The sequence below is a fragment of the Oncorhynchus mykiss genome, chromosome 12, assembly GCF_057628025.1.
Source record: "Oncorhynchus mykiss isolate SJ-2025 chromosome 12, ASM5762802v1, whole genome shotgun sequence".
NCBI classification, from domain to species: domain Eukaryota; kingdom Metazoa; phylum Chordata; class Actinopteri; order Salmoniformes; family Salmonidae; genus Oncorhynchus; species Oncorhynchus mykiss.
The window spans coordinates 47,793,884-47,814,509 of record NC_143033.1 but is presented as its reverse complement, the minus strand read 5'-3'; the positions used below and the strand labels follow the sequence as shown (position 1 = coordinate 47,814,509).

At 42.3% G+C, this 20,626-nt stretch overlaps 1 protein-coding gene across 2 annotated transcripts in view; it reads left to right on the top strand.

Annotated features, from left to right (window-relative positions):
- Window positions 1-20,626, top strand: part of LOC110537699 (transmembrane protein 132E) — a 385,161-nt gene that overhangs the window by 265,005 nt on the left and 99,530 nt on the right. The window contains exons 1-2 of one of the 2 annotated variants that reach the window (XM_021623937.3): window positions 1,629-2,309; window positions 2,882-3,809. In XM_021623937.3, coding sequence (XP_021479612.1) covers window positions 2,231-2,309; window positions 2,882-3,809 — 1,007 coding nt within the window. In that variant the 5' untranslated portion in view covers window positions 1,629-2,230. Of the gene's footprint in view, window positions 1-1,628; window positions 2,310-2,881; window positions 3,810-20,626 lie in introns of those variants that run through there. The other variant, XM_021623939.3, reaches the window with a different exon arrangement.

Here is a 20,626-nt window from a genome sequence, read left to right as displayed (position 1 = left end):
TTTCTGGTTCCATTTTTACCAAGCGAGTTTGTGGTAAAACACAGCCTCATTATCTACACAACACTGCCCCCACCGTCGTGCAAGGAATAATATGCTCCATAAAAAAATGCAGAGGAAATTGCATTGCATTGCGCCGTAGGCAGGCCTGCGTACTACAAGGAACCACCCATTTTGTGATGAAAAATGACATTCACGTACTGCGTTGCGTTCCTAATCGTCGTGTTTCGTAAACTGCTGATTGGCTCTAAATGGTAAAGAAATAGCCCCAACCTCAACATCCAATTGTGGTCAGACATTTTCATTAATCCCCATTAGGGAAAGCAACTTGATAGATGGAAAGAGCCCTGAGGTGTTGCTAGCTACTCATTGATATCCCCTACCCAACAGATGGGTATCATGTAACGGAGCATGCAACAGGAAGAGAAGCCAATCAATTTGGCCCTTATGTCTAATAGGAAGCCAAATAGGGGGGGGTATCAGGTTTTCTGTTGTAAGCCCCATCTGCGCCCCCATCCACCCGACCCCACTTTGATACAGCAAAAGTGAGAGGAGGAGCACCCCCAGTGCATTTGGGCCCATATATCATGCCCCCTCAATCAGCCCGTACATCAGGCTGGAGTACACAGAAGGAGGGAGGGGGAACTAAACAAGAGCAATCCGTTGTGTGCATTATGCGTGTTTAGAAAGGGATGAAGAGACACTCAAGTAGCTAATGTGGTCTCGTAATGGAACTGCGCTGCTCCGCAGAGCTGAGAGTATCATGTCAGACCCCTTAAGAGGTACTTCATTGCCTGGCCCTCAGACTGCCAGAGTCTAACCACACTGCAGGAGCACACCATATGGTTCAGACCACTCGGCAGAAAAGTACTCATGTTCCTCAAGCAGTAAACTAATGTAGCAAATGCCTGAAATTAGACCCTCTACATAATGGTATTGACGAGAAGAAGAAAAAAACTGTAGTTCCAATACTGTTCAACCAGTCCAATAAATGTAGAGGAAGAGTTCAAATGTAGTGTCGCCTTGTTAACATCCATAAGCGGAAGTCGAGTCATGGGCTCTCTTTCCATTTCCCCTGAATATCAGAACACTGGTTGTTGGGAACTCGGCAGAGGCTACTCAAGCAGATGCGCAGAATCAGCCGTAACCCTGTGGAAAATCAGTTACATGACTGACAAGAACTGATAAAAAGTGTTCAAGAACATATATCCCATTACGAGATGAGAATTGTTCTGTTTATGTTCTTGATGTGGAAATAAGTGAAACGGTTCCTGGTGGAATGAACAACAGGCCCCTTCATCTTTTCGACCCCCTGTTGAGCGTGATGCTGAGCGTAGGCTTGGACCACACACACATCCAAGAATTCCTTTCTATTTTATTGTAGGGATTCCAGGCACTTGGGGGACAAAAGTAGTCAATCCCCCACCCCCAACCCTCCCCAGGCATCCTCATTATCTTTCTTGGGGGGCCGTGGCAGAAGAAAAGGGGACAGGCAGAGCTAATTCATCTATGATCTTTACCTAATCCCCCCCTCTCTCTCTTTCTCCCGTTCACTCTCTTTGCCTGAATGCATTGAAGTAGTACATCCCTCCCCCATTCCCACCCCTCCCGTCCAACACACATAGACACTCATTCTCTCACACACTCTGCCTCACACAAACACGAAAGCCTCTTCCTGAACATGTCCAGTGGGAGAGGATAAATCGAGCTGAACAGTATTTTTTTTTTACGAGTGTGTGTGTGGTGCAATAGTCCTTTGAGGCCTGTGTGTCTTAACGCTGTCTGGGAGCTCAAATGTTGATTATAGACTGAGGCTAGGTGTGGCGAGACAGGGCGGTGTCAAGGCTTTGTCTACAGTATTAAACCCGGGCTTGCGAAGAGGGGTTTGGTCTATCAGGGACAGCTGCCAGATTGAAGCTACATGTGTGGACTGGATTCAAAGAGCTTCTGTGGGTCTATGCTGTGGACCACGACTGCACCAAAGGGAATATAAGCACAAGTTCAAGAACTTCTGTTGATCCCCCACAGCTGTGTGCTGCAGCGCAAGCAAGGGAACCACCAGGAATCTGTTCTAGTACTGCAAATATCTGAGGAGATTTATGAGAGAAACGTGGAGTTTTTTTCCCTGGCAATCTGTTAACTTGGTGACTGCAAACTCTCTACTGATGATTGGATATACTCTTTTGAAGGGCTATTTGAGGACATATACTTTCAATGCCAGGCGATTTGGAATATGGGACTTTTAATCTCTGATTTGGTCTGTCTGGAAAGGCTTTGGCACATTTATTTCATGTTCTTGGTACTACTGATAAGTATGTTACATCAATGCTGTTTCTTTATGACTGTGTCCTATGTCTGAGCAGATTGTATTTTATAGCTTGAGGGTACATGTTTTTATTTGTTCTCTTTTCCCAGAGTTTGTCATTAGATAACACGTTTGAGTGTTTGTTCCCACTTTATTTTGTTCTAAAGTATCTCCCTATTTCTCTTTTACATTTTGTCAAATATCTTGTTGTTTTGAAAGCTTGTGTGTTTTGTCCATTCGTTAGCTTCTCTGTCAATTTTAAAACTGACTATTGGTGTGTTATTGAACTCGAGGAACAACCGATTGAGTGTGTGGTGTTGAGCTGTTTATCTTGTGAACAGCAGGTACGATAAAATCAGTGTCATGCAGCTTGTTTACTTATACAACCCGTTTCATTGGACACAATGGGCAATCTGCCTGCAGGCCACTTGACACATACGGTTTCTTTATCAGATAATTGTTGTTATTTGTGGCAGTTTCATGTGAAGAGCAGGTGAAATTTGCAAAATGGTGAAATACATATTGCATTGTAAAGATTCTAACATTTTATTCTCTCTCTTTCTATCTCTCTGTGTTCAGCATTTGCAGGGAAAGTATCCCCGACTAGCTCAGATGCTCTTCTGAGCTCTTCGGCAGTCACCCCCACCCCTCCGGACATCTACCTGCCCGCCACCTTCAAGCTTTCCAACGCCCAGCTGGCCTTCTTCCTGCGAGAGACCAGGTCCTCGGGCCAAAGCAGCGGTAGCCCCGCCAACAAACACCCTCTCCAGCGTTCCGAGAGCTTTGTGGTCTTCCAGACCAAGGAGTTTCCCTCCGTTAACATAACCTTTGGCCCGTTCACCCAGGACCAGAGCCTATCCAAGGACCTCCTCCAGCCCTCCAGCCCTCTGGACATCCTCGGGCGGCTAACGGTCAACTGGAAGGTCCGGGCCTTCATCGTCCAGTCGAGGGTGTTATCTAGCAACCCTGTGGTCCAGGTGCTCTTCTACATCGCCGGTCGCGACTGGGATGACTTCAAGGTCCAGGACAAGCTGCCCTGCGTCAGGCTCCACGGCTTCCGGGATGTGCGCGAGATCAAGACGTCATGCCGTCTCCGGGGGAACCTTGCCCAGTGCTTGGCCACGCTGGAGTTGCCCCCCACCTGGTTCAACACCAATGTGGCCCCCCTGGGACGCAGGAAAAGCTCCAGTGACAGCCTGGAGCTGAGCGGGGAATCCCTCCAGGCCGAGCTGTACTACACCCTCCATGACCCGGACAGCGGAGGGGAGTGCGGCGAGAACTCAGGCCGCAGAGGAGGATCACGGGGCGAGCCTCCCTCTCAACATCCCCTCCTCCGCATTGGTAGCATCAGCCTGTACCATTCCAGCCAGAAGCAGCTGGTGGTGGACAAGCAGCTGGATAAGAACATGTTCCTGAGGTTGCCTGAGAAGTCGCTGAAACCAGGAGAGACCCTCAACATCTTCCTCTACCTGGTGCCCAATTCCACAGTGGAGCTGTTCACCCTCAAGTAAGTGTCTCTTTCTCAATTAATCTTTCCTGGATGCATCACATCTTCTTTCCTAGCCTTCTTCTCAAAATTATTTAGAGGAGAAGGTCAGAGGAAAGGGACCTTGGACCTTCTCCTCCAAAACAGTTGAGGACGCAATGAATTGGAGTGTGTGTTTTCAGAAGGAAATATTGTCAATAGGGCTGGGATTTGCCAGGAACTTCACGATATGTTATTATCACGATACCTAGGTACGATATGTATGCGATTGTCACAATTCTATATGTATTAATACTGTGATTTGCGATTCGATGTTCCATACATATTGCTCACCATATGTCTGCTGCAGAGTGACAAGAGTCAGTCATGAGAAAACAAGTTTTGATCAGTAATGGAAATAAAAGAACTGAAAACAGATTGGCTCCCTATTTAAAAAGAAGATGGAGAACAAGCTTTAAGGATTAAAACTGTAGTTTGTACAGGTACAGCCAACTAGTGCAAAACTAATGTTGTAATATTGTAAAAACTATATGATATATCATCAAAAGTAACTGGGTATCTCTAATGGCCAATGCGTTACTTACTGCCTTACATGTTATTGTGGCAATTACCAAGGTATGTAGTGATATACAGTGTATATATATATACAGTGGGGCAAAAAAGTATTTAGTCAGCCACCAATTGTGCAAGTTCTCCCACTTACAAAGATGAGAGAGGCCTGTAATTTTCATCATAGGTACACTTCAACTATGACAGACAAAATGAGAAAAAAAATCCAGAAAATCACATTGTAGGATTTTTAATGAATTTATTAGCAAATTATGGTGGAAAATAAGTAATTGGTCACCTACAAACAAGCAAGATTTCTGGCTCTCACAGACCTGTAACTTCTTCTTTAAGAGGCTCCTCTGTCCTCCACTCGCTTCCTGTATTAATGGCACCTGTTTGAACTTGTTATCAGTTTAAAGACACCTGTCCACAACCTCAAACAGTCACACTCCAAACTCCACTATGGCCAAGACCACAGAGCTGTCAAAGGACACCAGAAACAAAATTGCAGACCTGCAACAGGCTGGGAAGACTGAATCTGCAATAGGTAAGCAGCTTGGTTTGAAGAAATCAACTGTGGGAGCAATTATTAGGAAATGGAAGACATACAAGACCACTGATAATCTCCCTCAATCTGGGGCTCCACGCAAGATCTCACCCCGTGGGGTCAAAATGATCACAAGAATGGTGAGCAAAAATCCCAGAACCACACTGGGGGGCCTAGTGAATGACCTGCAGAGAGCTGGGACCAAAGTAACAAAGCCTACCATCAGTAACACACTACGGCGCCAGGGACTCAAATCCTGCAGTGCCAGACGTGTCCCCCTGCTTAAGCCAGTACATGTCCAGGCCCGTCTGAAGTTTGCTAGAGAGCATTTGGATGATCCAGAAGAAGATTGGGAGAATGTCAGATGAAACCAAAATATAACTTTTTGGTTAAAAACTCAACTCGTCGTGTTTGGAGGACTGAGTTGCATCCAAAGAACACCATACCTACTGTGAAGCATGGGGGTGGAAACATCATGCTTTGGGGCTGTTTTTCTGCAAAGGGACCAGGACGACTGATCCGTGTAAAGGAAAGAATGAATGGGGCCATGTATCGTGAGATTTTGAGTGAAAACCTCCTTCCATCAGCAAGGGCATTGAAGATGAAACGTGGATGGGTCTTTCAGCATGACAATGATCAAACACACGAAGGAGTGGCTTCGTAAGAAGCATTTCAAGGTCCTGGAGTTGCCTAGCCAGTCTCCAGATCTCAACCCCATAGAAAATCTTTGGAGGGAGTTGAAAGTCTGTGTTGCCCAGCAACAGCCCCAAAACATCACTGCTCTAGAGGAGATCTGGATGGAGGAATGGGCCAACATACCAGCAACAGTGTGTGAAAACCTTGTGAAGACTTACAGAAAACGTTTGACCTCTGTCATTGCCAACAAAGGGTATATAACAAAGTATTGAGATAAACTTTTGTTATTGACCAAATACTTATTTTCCACCATAATTTGCAAATAAATTCATAAAAAATCCTACAATGTGATTTTATGGATTTTCTTTCTCATTTTGTCTGTCATAGTTGAAGTGTACCTATGATGAAAATGACAGGCCTCTCTCATCTTTTTAAGTGGGAGAACTTGCACAATTGGTGGCTGACTAAATACTTTTTTGCCCCACTCTATATACATACATGCAGTGCCAGTCAAAAGTTTGGACACACCTACTCATTCAAGGGTTTTTCTTTATTTTTTACTTTGTTCTACATTGTAGAATAATAGTGAACACACCAAACTACGAAATAACACATAGAATTATGTAGTAACAAAAAATGTGTTAAGCAAATCAAAATATATTTTAGATTCTTCAAAGTTGCCACCCTTTGCCTTGATGACAGCTTTGCACACTCTTGGCATTCTCTCAACCAGCTTCACCTGGAATGCTTTTCCAACAGTCTTGAAGGAGTTTCCACATATGCCGAGCACTTGTTGGCTGCTTTTCCTTCACTCTGCGGTCTAATTCATCCCAAAGCATCTCAATTGGGTTGAGGTCGGGTGATTGTGTAGGCCAGGTCATCTGATGCAGAATTCCATCACACTCCTTCTTGGTCAAATAGACCTTACACAGCCTGGAGATGTGTTGGATCATTGTCCTGTTGAAAAACAAATGATAGTCCCACTAAGCGCAAACCAGATGGATGGCGTATCGCTGCAGAATGCTGTGGTAGCCATGCTGGTTAATTGTGCCTTGAATTCTAAATAAATCACGACAGTGTCACCAGAAAAGCACCGTCACACCACCTCCTCCATGCTTCACGCTGGAAACTACACATGTGGTGATCATCCTTTCACCTGCTTTGCATCTCACAAAGAGACGGTTTCTTTTCAGCAATTCAACCTTGAAGGCCCAATTCACGCAGTCTCCTCTGAACAGTTGAGATGTGTCTGTTACTTGAACTCCATGAAGCATTTATTTGGACTGCATTTTCTGAGGTGCAGTTTACTCTGATGAACTTATCCTCTGCAGCAGAGGTAACTCTGGGTCCTTCTTTTCCTGTGGCGGTCCTCATGAGAGCCAGGTTAATCATTGTGCTTGATTGTTTTTGCGACTGCTCTTGAAGAAACTTTCAAAGTTCTTGACATTTTCCCTATTGACTCACCTTCATGTCTTAAAGCAATGATGGACTGTCGTTTCTCTTTGATTATTTGAGCTGTTCTTGCCATAATATATTTGGTAAAATACCATCTTCTGTATACCACCCCTACCTTGTCACAACACAACTGATTATCTCAGGAGGAAAGAAATTCCACACATTAACTTTTAACAGGGCACACCTGTTAATTGAAATGCATTCCAGGTGACTACATTATTAAGCTGGTTGAGAGAATGCCAAGAGTGTGCAAAGCTGTCATCAAGTCAAAGGGTGGCTACTTTGAAGAATCTGAAATATAAAATGTATTTAGATTTGTTCAACCTTTTCACATGTGAGTTCCAAATATCTCTAATGGTCGCCCCAGCGTGAGTTGTTATGTTTGACGCTTTACTGAGCCGGAGAAACTTCTCTCTTCGAGGAGAGCCGCCAGCACATCACTCATGTTTGCACAGATCAAGTATGCATATATTTGTGCAGTCTTCCAAGAATTGGAACATTTTCTTGCTGGCCCTTGCTTTGCCTTCCTTACCAATAATAACTTTGGACATGTGTGCGTTCCTATCAAACTAAGTTCCTTATTTTCTGTATATCGTGTTGTCGTTTCTACTGTAGGCACATGCTGTATGTATGTATGTAGCGTACTGTATTTACAGTTTTATTGACAAGTACTGGTGACAAATAATGCATTCCGATTATTGCATATATTTTAATGGACACCTATGATAAGCGTTCTAATCAAGGGTTCTAATCACAACGGTTTGATCATATCCGTTTGTTGGTACATGTGACACTTTTTTGGTTACTACATGATTCCATATGTGTTATTTCATAGTGTTGATGTCTTTGCTATTATTCTACAATGTAGAAAATAGTAAAAAATAATGAAAAACTCTTGAATGAGTAGGTGTGTCCAACATTTTTACTGGTTCTGTATATTTAAAGAACTTAGTCAACTTTATTCATCTCAGTCCTTTGAAGTGGTGCCCGAATGTATTGAACATAATATTTTTCTTACACAATTGCCGGGAGCTTACGCAATTAAAAGAGAACTGGGAGATCTTCTCTAGAATACTGAACGTCAAGACATTTTTGAAGTGTCTGTTTTTCAACATTCTTTAAGGGAATAAAGCACATCTCTCTATTGAACTCGCCTAGATTTTGAGAACCGGAACACTCCTTTTACCCTGTAAAAGAGAGGCCTAGCTACCTAATTTCCTAGAGCTATCAATTCAACCAGCACAGTGGAGAAATGAGGACTATATCATGTAAAATCTTTTTGAATCTCTCATGTAAGACTCGGCTCCGAGAACATGAGAGGAAGATCATTCATCAGCCTCCTGAAAGAGCAGGCATAATGGGTATTAATTGACATCTGTTCAAATTAAATTCCTCATGAGCTGACCCACTTCTTGTCGAATTAGAGCTTAGGGGATACAAGGCATGTCTCCTCTCCCTCATCCCTGTGTTTCTCACTGTTATTCCTCTCCGTCAACATAATGAGAGGGTTAGAGTTCCCAGACAAAATAAAATGATTATTTAAATCCATGAAAGCCTCAAGAAAATTAGCTTTCTTTTTCTACTCTCCTGAAGATGAGGAGAGATGGAGGGGGAGGGGCCCCATATTAAGCGATATCTGAGGCATGACGGCGAAACTCTTCTTAAACACGGCGCTCCCTAATCGTAATGGAAACTCTGACTTCAATTTAGGAATTCACCGTGAATTAATTATGCTTCAATAACTCATTAAGGCGAACAGGAACAGGCAGTGCTAGGATTTACAGTATGCAGGCAGGAATAGTGCATTAGTGTTATCTCCCCAGTTCAATATTAGACTACCACTACTGTGTGTGCATGTGTATGGCTTGAGACCTGACCATTTCTCATAAAACCCAGACTCTGAGGAGGAGAGCCCCAAGCATTTCACTTCTGACCATCACAGTGATTCCAAGAAGATGCTCCGTCCCCAGAGAGATCTATAACCTAATATGTGGATTACTTTGTTCCAAGATGTGTCCTGCCTAATCCCTCTCCCTAATGCTGTTGTTACCGATAGATCAAGAATTTACTAATAACTTGACCTCATCTGTGGCCCGCCCATTCATAACATGTAGGTTTTATAATTATATCCCCTTTAGTGATGAATATGCCAAGAACATTTTATTTTTTTCCTTACACAGTCATAATGTGTACGTTTCGGTTCATCGTTAAAACCTGGAGGAACAAAATGGACGACCAGATTCAAGTTTCAAAGGTTTTCATAATACCTTTCATAATATTCCATATTACCTTGTCTAATATTTCAACCATCATCACGTTATTGTGCAACTTGCAACCTCTGAACTGATTTCTAACTACCATTGTCTTCATGCAATGCAAACTAGGTTTCCTTAGAAACATAACTTTCAAATGTCACCTCTCATTTAATAGTTGACCCTCCTCTTTTCAATTTCAGTGATTATCTAAGAATTATACTTCATTTTTCTTTTGTATCCAGGACACAGTGTTGCATTTCTGTCTCTCTGGGGGGTAGAGTGTAGAAGAATAAAAATAGGTGATAGAGGGGGGAAAAATCCAGAGAGACCCTGAGCCAGGTGACTAAATGGGGCGTGAATGAAACAGTGCTGGAAGCCAATTGTTGAGGTGTCTCCACCTAGAGCCCTGCATTACCGCGGGACTCCCGTGACGGACCCGACAGAGAACTGTGCTGCGCAGCCTGAATGGTTCATGCTCGTGGTGAAAATATTATTTTAGGCCCGCAAAATATTTCATAATGGTCGTGTTGATGTTTTAAATGCACTGTGAATTGTTATAAAATCACTTTTATATCACATAAATCTTGTGTCCAGCTCCTCTCCCCACCTCTAACTGGGGTGCATGTTACACAGATGGCTTCAAACAGTAGTGGTGGCAAAAACAAGTATCTGATGTGATTTAGTCTGTGGCCATTTGTGATGAATTATAAACCAATTGTCAGCTTGCAGTTCTCACGGGACTATGTTGTTAATAATTTTCTAGGCAATGAAAAGGCAATGAAATAATGGCTCATGATTGGGCACTAGTCAGTCTAGCCTATTTGTTGCCTTTCCTTTATCTTACTAACAGTTCGAGTTGAGATGATTTTGAAATTGGAAAGTTCGTAATTCCCCCCATAATTGTATTCAGTCTTGCAGGGACTTTTAGTCTGTGTTGCTTCAAATTAGTTTGTTTACACTGGAGTTTGTTTTAATAAAATTACTTTATTCCAAACAGAAAATGTCTTATGAAATCATGCATTCATTGCACAGTATAATGCATAAGATGTTTTTTTTTAAGATGTGTAATTATAACATTGTGGGATTGCAGGCAGGAGCTAGATGAGATCTGGGCGGAGAAGGTGGGATGTCGACGGGCGGCCACGGTTCCAAAAAATCTGTCCCGCTCAGACTGCTATCTCCACCTTAAAAATATTATTAAAGATGTCATGAGGAAAGTCTTTATGAATTGAACTCAGCAGAAGTCTACCTCCTCTATCCCTCCCTCCCCTCATCCGAACTCTTGGAAATTCCCATTTTTCCCCCCGGTTCCCATTTTCCCCCCTGATTCCCATTGTAACTTACGTTTATGTGTGTGTGTGTGTGTGTTCATGCGCATGTGTGTGTGTTGGTGGGGAGGGCTTATTTAGCTAGGCCTTTAAAGTTCTGTTACCATGGAAATAATAACAATGCAGTGCATGGCAGTATTAATCATACCCAGCGTGTCTCTGTGATGCTTATCATCACCCAGGAAAGCTACAATTAATTACATGCATAGTTTGCGGCATGTGTCTGTTCTGTGTTTTTGATGAGATTGAGGAGTCCGCCTCTATTTTGAGTAGTGAATAAACAGATGAGGGAATGAAAACATTTCATTTTGTGGCTCCATTTATGATGCATGGGAATTATTACCATGTACGTATGTTAACATACAGTTTATTTGATGATGACATGACATTTCAATGAACTGTAAGTAAAATGCTGCCTTATACGTACATATTGGCCTAACATGTACACTGTATATATCCAAGTGCCTTAGTAAAAAATGAGAGCCTATGTGAGCTTGATGTGAAAGGTTATAGAGTTACATTAGCTACAGTGACCAGTATGGGGCGGAAGTTAGCCTAGCAGTTAGAGCGTTTGGGCCAATAACCGAAAGCTCGCTGGTTCAAATAACCAAGCCGACAAGGTTACCTGCCACAGAAAAATATGTTTATATGCCCTTGAGCAAGGCACTTAACCCTAATTTGCTCCAGGGGCGCTGTACTACTATGGCTGACCCTGTAAAACAGCACATTTCACTTCACCCATCTGGTGTATATGACAATAAAACACATATTTTTATTTTTATGCCCTACAGCGTTTTTGTTGCCGCTATCTATGAAAATGGCTACTTCCTGACCCGGGATTCTGTTTTCTGCTGCCCAGTGGCCCTATGCTCTGCCATGTGTCCTCGTCCCAGTCCCTCTAGTCTTGTTCCCATGTCGTTGATGGGTAATGTCAGGCCTGCTCGGTACGGAGTGAGCTGAGCACTGATTGGATGACTCAGGATGAGTGACGTCCTGCCACTAGTGGCTTGTCAGCCCACATCAGATGACATTGAGCCCCGGCGCTTATCAGCGGTCATCTCTGATAGAGGCCAGGAGAGACATGTTTTCCTGTAGCCTCTCAAATCCTCTTCTGCCTTTACTCAGACTTTGTTTGATTGACCCTCTCTAGATTAGGGTTTCCTGTTTATTATCCTCTGTCCTCTCCCCCCGTTTTTTATTCTTTATCTGCTCAATGAGAGAGCTACCTGTAAAGTAGCCACACACTCTCACTCATTCAGTTATTTATGTTCCGTCAAGGGAAAAGGGTGTCAAGAATGCCATTTACCATTGCACAATGTGAGTGGATATCTAATCGTATGGGCCTTGGACACATAAAACTTAAAAACAAGATGTATGTGACAGATGTTAAATTAAATGGCCTCCGCTTTGAACTTGGTGTTTTAGTGTGGAGGACAGAAGCACATAACTGTTCACATACTACAGCTTTATTTTTATTTTTTATTTTATTTAACCTTTATTTAACCAGGTAGGCTAGTTGAGAACAAGTTCTCATTTACAACTGCGACCTGACCAAGATAAAGCATAGCAGTGTGAACAGACAACAACACGGAGTAAACAATAAAGTCAATAACACAGTAGGGATAAAAAGAGTCTATATACATTGTGTGCAAAAGGCATGAGGAGGTAGGCAAATAATTACAATTTAGCAGATTAACACTGGAGTGATAAATGATCAGATGGTCATGTGCAGGTAGAGATACTGGTGTGCAAAAGAGCAACTCAGTGAAATGTGAGTTGCTTTGCCCATGTGACCGCTATTTATGCAAGTCAACCTGAGAGTAGACTTATCCCAAACTAAGGTTTTAAGCCTGAGGCAGTTTCTTCTTTGAAGTATTTTTTGCATTTAGTAGTAGACCATCGTGTCTTCTCCTTGGAGAGAAGCATTTTATTCCCTGTTTTTATCTACAGTGGGGCAAAAAAAGTATTTAGTCAGCCACCAATTGTGCAAGTTCTCCCACTTAAAAAAGATGAGAGAGGCCTGTAATTTTCATCATAGGTACACTTCAGAGGAGGACAGAGTAGCCTCTTAAAGAAGAAGTTACAGGTCTGTGAGAGCCAGAAATCTTGCTTGTTTGTAGGTGACCAAATACTTATTTTCCACCATAATTTGCAAATAAATTCATTAAAAATCCTACAATGTGATTTTCTGGATTTTCTTTTCTCATTTTGTCTGTCACAGTTGAAGTGTACCCATGATGAAAATTACAGGCCTCTCTCATCTTTTTAAGTGGGAGAACTTGCACAATTGGTGGCTGACTAAATACTTTTTTGCCCCACTGAATATCAGTCCTACCGACCACTCGCCTTTCTAGATGTCAATGTCAACGTTTTCACTGAGTTGCGATGTGCAGAATTTATTATATTTTCTGCACGACTTAAAGTTTCCATTCTTTTGTTGTACACAAGTGATGTAAGGCAATAGATGCTGAATTTGACCCTTAGCCCCTACCCCCTTGGCATTACTTCAGATCTGAAAGTATTGGACATGTTTAAAGTCATTTGATTATTACTTCACCTTACCTTCTGATAGGCTGGGTGGAATTGTTACCACATTGCTCAAACCTTTTTGTCCCATTTAAGTCTGAAGGAATGCCTAGGGATTAGGGGCTGGGTGTAAATTTTGGCATTTAACAAAAGAGTAAAACCTAGCACAGGCTTTCCATCCTTGGATGATTTGGCTCTCTTGTGGAGCAACGAATTGTCATTGGTTGACCTCACATGCATATTGTAGGGTTATGGGGGCCACATCTCTACAATCACTGGGTTGAATCATATTCAAGAGTAATTTTTGTGCTCAAATGACCAAGGTCACATTTGTACTTAACTGACATTTTTATTTTCCCCTTCACCTTGCTCTTTCAATGTATTTATTTATAGGGTGATCACCATAGGTTATTGTCAAGCTCTGGTAATTGAAGGAATGAGATTACATGATTTACAATTGAGTGTGTGTACTTGTGTGTGTGTGCGTGCCTGTACGTGCATGAGGGAGCATGACTGATGATATCATGGGTAACTTAAGCACAGCCAGAACAATGCAATATATTTAGGCAGTCTATTCGCTCTGAACAGACAGACGTCTATCTCTCCGAGTGGTTTTGCATTACAGAAAATGAGTATTACTCTAGTCAATGTACTGTATGTCCCATTCTATTACATTTGTTCTATTAGATCTGCAGCAGCGAGTTCCCCCTGGTTGTCCAAGGCGCTTCACAGGTTTAGACAAGGCACAGATAAGAGCTGTATTTTCTACTGCAGGCCCTCTCTATTTACCTGTCCTCCCTTTCATCTTGTCACAAAACAGGCAGAAATTGGTCAGGTTTTTTGACACCTCACATTTGACAGGCGGAGGCTCCCAAGGAAGGCGTATTCCTGTAATAATGTACACAGTGCAGCCCCAGGGAGTGATTTGGATAGCTGAGATGTTTTCAAAGGGAGTGTTGGAGAAGTTGGATTTTTTCCCACCACTATGTTTGATTGTAATGATGTATGAACTCTGGAGGTGTCTCTTTGACACGGGTAGGTTTGCAAAATAAGGGTATATTACTGGAAACATTTGAAACTACTAGAATGTTGGTATCTTTCAAGGATTTTATGTAATCTATCACAAGACATCGAGTGGCCCTTTTGGGTACTTCAGATTATCACAGGTGTCTGTAATTATCTCTGGCCCTCTGTGTGGCCTTGTCAAAAATACAAACACAACATGTAAAGTGTTGGTCCCATGTTGAAAGCGCTGAAATAAAATATCCCAGATATTTTCCATACACACAAAAAGCTTATTTTTCTAAATTTTGTTTGTTTACATTCTCGTTAGTGAGCATTTATCATTTACCAAGATAATCCATTCACCTGATAGGTGTGCAGAGATGCAAATGAGTCACCTTTCAGCGGAATTCGCCGTTTTGAATCCAAAATAGATGACCTACTGTCACACCCTGGCCATAGACAGGCTTTTATTCTCTATTTTGGTTAGACCAGGGTGTGACTAGGGTGGGCATTCTAGTTTCTTTATTTCTGTTTTCTATTTCTTTGTTTTTGGCCGAGTGTCGTTCCCAATCAGAGGCAGCTGTCTATCATAGTCTCTGATTGGGAATCATACTTAGGCAGCCTTTTTCCCACCTGTGTTTTGTGGGTAGTTAGTTTCTGTTTAGTGTCAGCAGTTGACAGAACTGTTTTGGTTTTTTCACTTTGTTATTTTGTTCGAGTATTTTTTGAGTAATAAAATATCATGAACACTTACCACGCTGCACTTTGGTCCGATCCTCATTCCGACGAGAGCCGTGACACCTACGTGATTCATGTAGATCCGATGAAAGAAATGTGGAGCTTTAGATCAGTACTTGCTGAATGTGAACGAGTGGTGCGCGTTTGAAGCAATACTGACTGTATCGAAGGGTCAGCAAATCGTTCACATAACAACAGAATGCAGCACGCGACTGAAGAGAGAAGAGACAACCAAAGTGTTAGTTATAGCATCAGTGCGTGCTCTGGAAAGAGCAGAGAGGGGAATGGCAGTATACCGGCTATAGCAGCGCGCCCCCTGAACGAGAACAAAAAGGTGGGTGAGAAGGTGAGGAAGCGTACTTCATGAGCTGTAACCAAAAAACAACTGGCATTTGGAAAGTTTTTCAGTGAGGGAAAAAGTGTTGTGGAACAAGTATTGATAGTATTGTTAACTTTGGGAAAGGCGTGCCGCTAGCGGGATACCTCAACAATTTCAGAGCACGAAATTCATACTACAGAATTATAAATATTTAACTGTCATCTCAACTTCTTGTTAATCCAGCCGCTTTGTCATATTTCAAAAATACTTTACGGCGAAAGCACACTATGCAATTATCTGAGGACAGCGCCCCGCATACAAAACCATGAAAAACACATTTCAACCAGGCAGGTGCGGAATAGCGATGTAATAATGCCTTACCTTTGATGATCTTCTTCTGTTGGCACTCCAAAGGTCCCAGTTTCATCCCAAATGGTAATTTTGTTCGATAATGTCCTTCTTTATATCCATAAAGACTCAGTTTAGCTGGCGCGCTTCAGTCAATAATCCACCCAGTTTCCCTCCATCAAAATGTATACAAAATGAATCCCAAACGTTACTAATAAACTTTTCCAAACAAGTCAAACAACATTTATAATCAAACCTTAGGTACCCTAATACATAAATAAACTATAAAATGTAAGACGGAGAATCGTTATTGTCTTTACCGGAAAAAAATACCAAAGAACGCGCTTGGAAACACTACAGCCACAATGGGAGCCACCTAGAAAAACTACAATTTCTGGCTCATTTTTCCAAAAACCAGCATGAAACTCTTTCTAAAGACTGTTGACATCTAGTGGAAGCCCTAGGAACTTCAATCTGGGAGGACTTTGCTTTATAAAAAAAGTGACAGCCATTGAAAATAGTGGTAGGCTGAATTTCTTTGGGGGGGTGGGATGGTTTGTCCTCTGGGTTTCACCTGCCATATCAGTTCTGTTATACTCACAGACATTATTTTAGAGTGTTGTCTATCCAAATCTACCAATTATATGCACATCCTTGCTTCTGGGCCTGAGTAACAGGCAGTTTACTTTGGGCAGTCTTTTCATCTGGAAGTCAAAATACTGCCCCCCACATCCCAAACAAGATAATTTGTTTGCTACAGTACTGGATCGAATTATCCGTTAGCTAGCCAGAGAAATGTTGGGCCAATTTAACTGATAAAATAATTGAGTTTATGGTGTGACAATTAGCTGGCTAAAAATCTAATCAAATCAAATGTATTTGTCACATACACATGGTTAGCAGATGTTAATGCAAGTGTAGCGAAATGCTTGTGCTTCTAGTTCCGACAATGCAGTAATAACCAACGAGTAATCTAACCTAACAATTCCAAAACTACTACCTTATACACACAAGTGTAAAGGGATAAGGACATAAGTAAGTACATAAAAATATATGAATGAGTGGTGGTACAGAACGGCATAGGCAAGATGCAGTAGATGATATCGAGTACTGTAAATACATATGAGATGAGTAATGTAGGGTATGTGAACAAAGTGGCATAGTTTAAAGTGGCTAGTGATACATGTATTACATAAAGATGCAGTAGATGATAGAGTACAGTATATACATATATATATGAGATGAATAATGTAGGGTATGTAAACGTTATATTAAGTAGCATTGTTTAAAGTGGCTAGTGATATATTTTACATCAATTTCCATCAATTCCCATTATTAAAGTGGTTGGAGTTGAGAGTGTGTTGGCAGCAGCCACTCAATGTTAGTGGTGGCTGTTTAACACTCTGATGGCCTTGAGATAGAATCTGTTTTCAGTCTCTCGGTCCCAGCTTTGATGCACCTGTACTGACCTCGCCTTCTGGATGATAGCGGGGTGAACAGGCAGTGGCTCGGGTGGTTGTAGTCCTTGATGATCTATATGGCCTTCCTGTGACATCGGGTGGTGTAGGTTTCCTGGAAGGCAGGTAGTTTGCCCCCGGTGATGCGTTGTGCAGACCTCACTACCCTCTGGAGAGCCTTACGGTTGTGGGCGGAGCAGTTGCCGTACCAGGCGATACAGCCCGACAGGATGCTCTCGATTGTGCATCTGTAGAAGTTTGTGTGTTTTTGGTGACAAGCCGAATTTCTTCAGCCTCCTGAGGTTGAAGAGGCGCTGCTGCGCCTTCTTCACGATGCTGTCTGTGTGGGTGGACCAATTCAGTTTGTCTGTGATGTGTACTCCGAGGAACTTAAAACTTACTACCCTCTCCACTACTGTTCCATCGATGTGGATAGGGGGGTGCTCCCTCTGCTGTTTCCTGAAGTCCACAATCATCTCCATAGTTTTTTGTTGACGTTGAGTGTGAGGTTATTTTCCTGACACCACACTCCGAGGGCCCTCACCTCCTCCCTGTAGGCCGTCTCGTCGTTGTTGGTAATCAAGCCTACCACTGTAGTGTCGTCCGCAAACTTGATGATTGAGTTGGAGGCGTGCGTGGCCACGCAGTCGTGGGTGAACAGGGAGTACAGGAGAGGGCTCAGTCCGCACCCTTGTGGGGCCCCAGTGTTGAGGATCAGCGGGGTGGAGATGTTGTTACCTACCCTCACCACCTGGGGGCGGCCCGTCAGGAAGTCCAGTACCCAGTTGCACAGGGCGGGGTCGAGACCCAGGGTCTCGAGCTTGATGACGAGTTTGGAGGGTACTATGGTGTTAAATGCTGAGCTGTAGTTGATGAACAGCATTCTCACATAGGTATTCCTCTTGTCCAGATGGGTTAGGGCAGTGTGCAGTGTGGTTGAGATTGCATTGTCTGTGGATCTATTTGGGCGGTAAGCAAATTGGAGTGGGTCTAGGGTGTCAGGTAGGGTGAAGGTGATATGGTCCTTGACTAGTCTCTCAAAGCACTTCATGATGATGGAAGTGAGTGCTACGGGGCGGTAGTCGTTTAGCTCAGTTATCTTAGCTTTCTTGGGAACAGGAACAATGGTGGCCCTCTTGAAGCATGTAGGAACAGCAGACTGGGATAAGGATTGATTGAATATGTCCGTAAACACACCAGCCAGCTGGTGATGGATGCCGGGGATGCCGTCTGGGCCTGCAGCCTTGCGAGGGTTAACACGTTTAAATGTTTTACTCACGTCGGCTGCAGTGAAGGAGAGTCCGCATGTTTTGGTTGCGGGCCGTGTCAATGGCACTGTATTGTCTTCAAAGCGGGCAAAAAAGTTATTTCGTCTGCCTGGGAGCAAGGGAAACTGCTAATAAGGTCAGACAATTAATGTTAGCTAGCTAACACTACAACATCAGGTTAGCAAACTTCAGTAACCTAACCATTCTCTATAGTATTAACTGGTAACGTATACGACTCCATTGTCGTTCCTCAAGTTATAACGCATTAGTTGCTTACTGGACCCTGGCAATCTGTATGAAATGTTAACGAACTAACTAACTGTGAACTAATGTTTTCCCTCAACAGTATGTGGTTAATTTTCAGAATTAGGAGAAAATTGAGGCGTGGTTTGTTAAACAAGTGGATTCAGGGATCAAGTGTAGCTGGAGCTGGGCCTGGCTTAAACTGGATGCTACTATAGAGGTGAAAGGAACACCATACACATTCCCTCTTTCTCACTTTTTCAATACAGTGGATAAAAAGGGGTATGCCGGGTGTACTCTCTGCCTGAAAGAGATCAATTATGCCAACAAAGGGTATCATGCTCTGTTGGCACAATGTAGAATAGATGTCCACAGGCAGACAGTGTCCAATGTAATCATGTGCAGTGTAGCCCAAATATATTGTTTTTGTTGTGTTGAACTTGACAGTAACACATGAGTGAGGGTGGATTATACAATTTTTTACTCATGAATGTTATTTTTGCACACATGTAGCCTTGATCGACGTCTACTATAGTGGCCAAAATAAAAGAGTAAAAATAGAATGCCTGTTTGTTTCATTCTATTTCTACTTAGTTTTTTTCACAAGTGCAATATTTAGATGTGTGTGTTCACAAGCGTTCTATTATAAAGGCTGTCATGGATAACTGCAATATTAGTGTATTGTTTTTTCTCAAGACTTGAGTGTCATTTGCGGTAAAGTCTAGGCAACAAATAACATTGGATTGTTTTCTTTAAAACATTGTAGCTGTGAGTTAGTTTCTGTGAGTTAGTAGTAACCACAGTTTATTTTACACACAGAGACTGATCATGTAGATCATATTCTTTGTTGTTTAATAAGTTAAAACCTGCATTTCCCCCAAGCAGGGATATTTTGCATGTTTCAGTGCAAAAAAAAGTGTCACCTTTTTGGGCCCTCACCAGTTTCCCATGGTTTGGCATATCAAGACATAGGGGCAACTTGTGCTGGGCACAATAAAAGGCCACTCTAAAATGTGCAGTTTTTCACACAACACAATGCCACAGATGTCTCAAGTTTTGAGGGAGTGTGAAACTGGCATGCTGACTGCAGGTGTCCACCAGAGCTGTTGCCAGAGAATTTAATGTTAATTTCTCTACCGTAAGCCACCTCCAACGTTGTTTTATAGAATTTGGCCAACTGACCTCACAACGTGTGTGGCGTTGTGTTGGCAAGTGGCTTGTTGATGTCAAAGTTGTGAACAGAGAGCCCCTATGGTTTGCGGTGGGGTTTTGCTATGAGCAGGCATAAGCTATTGACAACGAACACAATTGCATTTTATTGATGGCAATTTGAATGCACAGAGATACCCTAACAAGATCCTGAGGCCCAATGACGTGACATTCATCCGCTGCCATCACCTCATGTTTCAGGATGCTAAATCAGGGCCCCATAGCACAAAGATCTGTACACAATTCCCAGAAGATGAAATGTCCCAGTTCTTCCATGGCCTGCATACTCACAGACATGTCACCCATTGAGCATGTTTGGGATGCTCTGGATTGACACTGTGCTCCAGTTCCCGCCAATATCCAGCATCTTCGTACAGCCATTGAAGAAGAGTGAGACAACATTCCACAGGCCACAATTAACAGCCTGATCAGCTCTATGCGAAGGAGATGTCGCACTGCATGAGACATGGTCACACCAAATACTAACTGGTTTTCTGATATACGTCCCTTTTTATGATATCTGTGTCCAACAGATGCATATCTGTATTCCCAGTCATGTGAAATCCACAGAATTTATTTCAATTGACTGATTTCCTTATGTGAACTGTAACTCAGTAAAATCATTGAAATTGTTGCATGTTGCATTTCTATTTTTGTTTAGTATATGTGAAATAATTAAATAAGATTGTTTTTAAATAAAAAATTGAATGACAAAGCAGTAAAACATTATCTTGAATATAAACCATCACCTTAGTGAATACCATTGGTGTTTTAAAGGTGCAGAAATCACTCTGCCATTTCCTGGTTTACAAAATTATAATAATAAGCATAATTTCAGTTTGTGACAAAACAAGCAAAGCAGTGTAGAAAATCATTCTACCATCAAAACCGCTGTGAAATATATTTTCCATAACCAAAAATATTGTATTTTCAGCTGTTTGAAGCTGGTGTACAA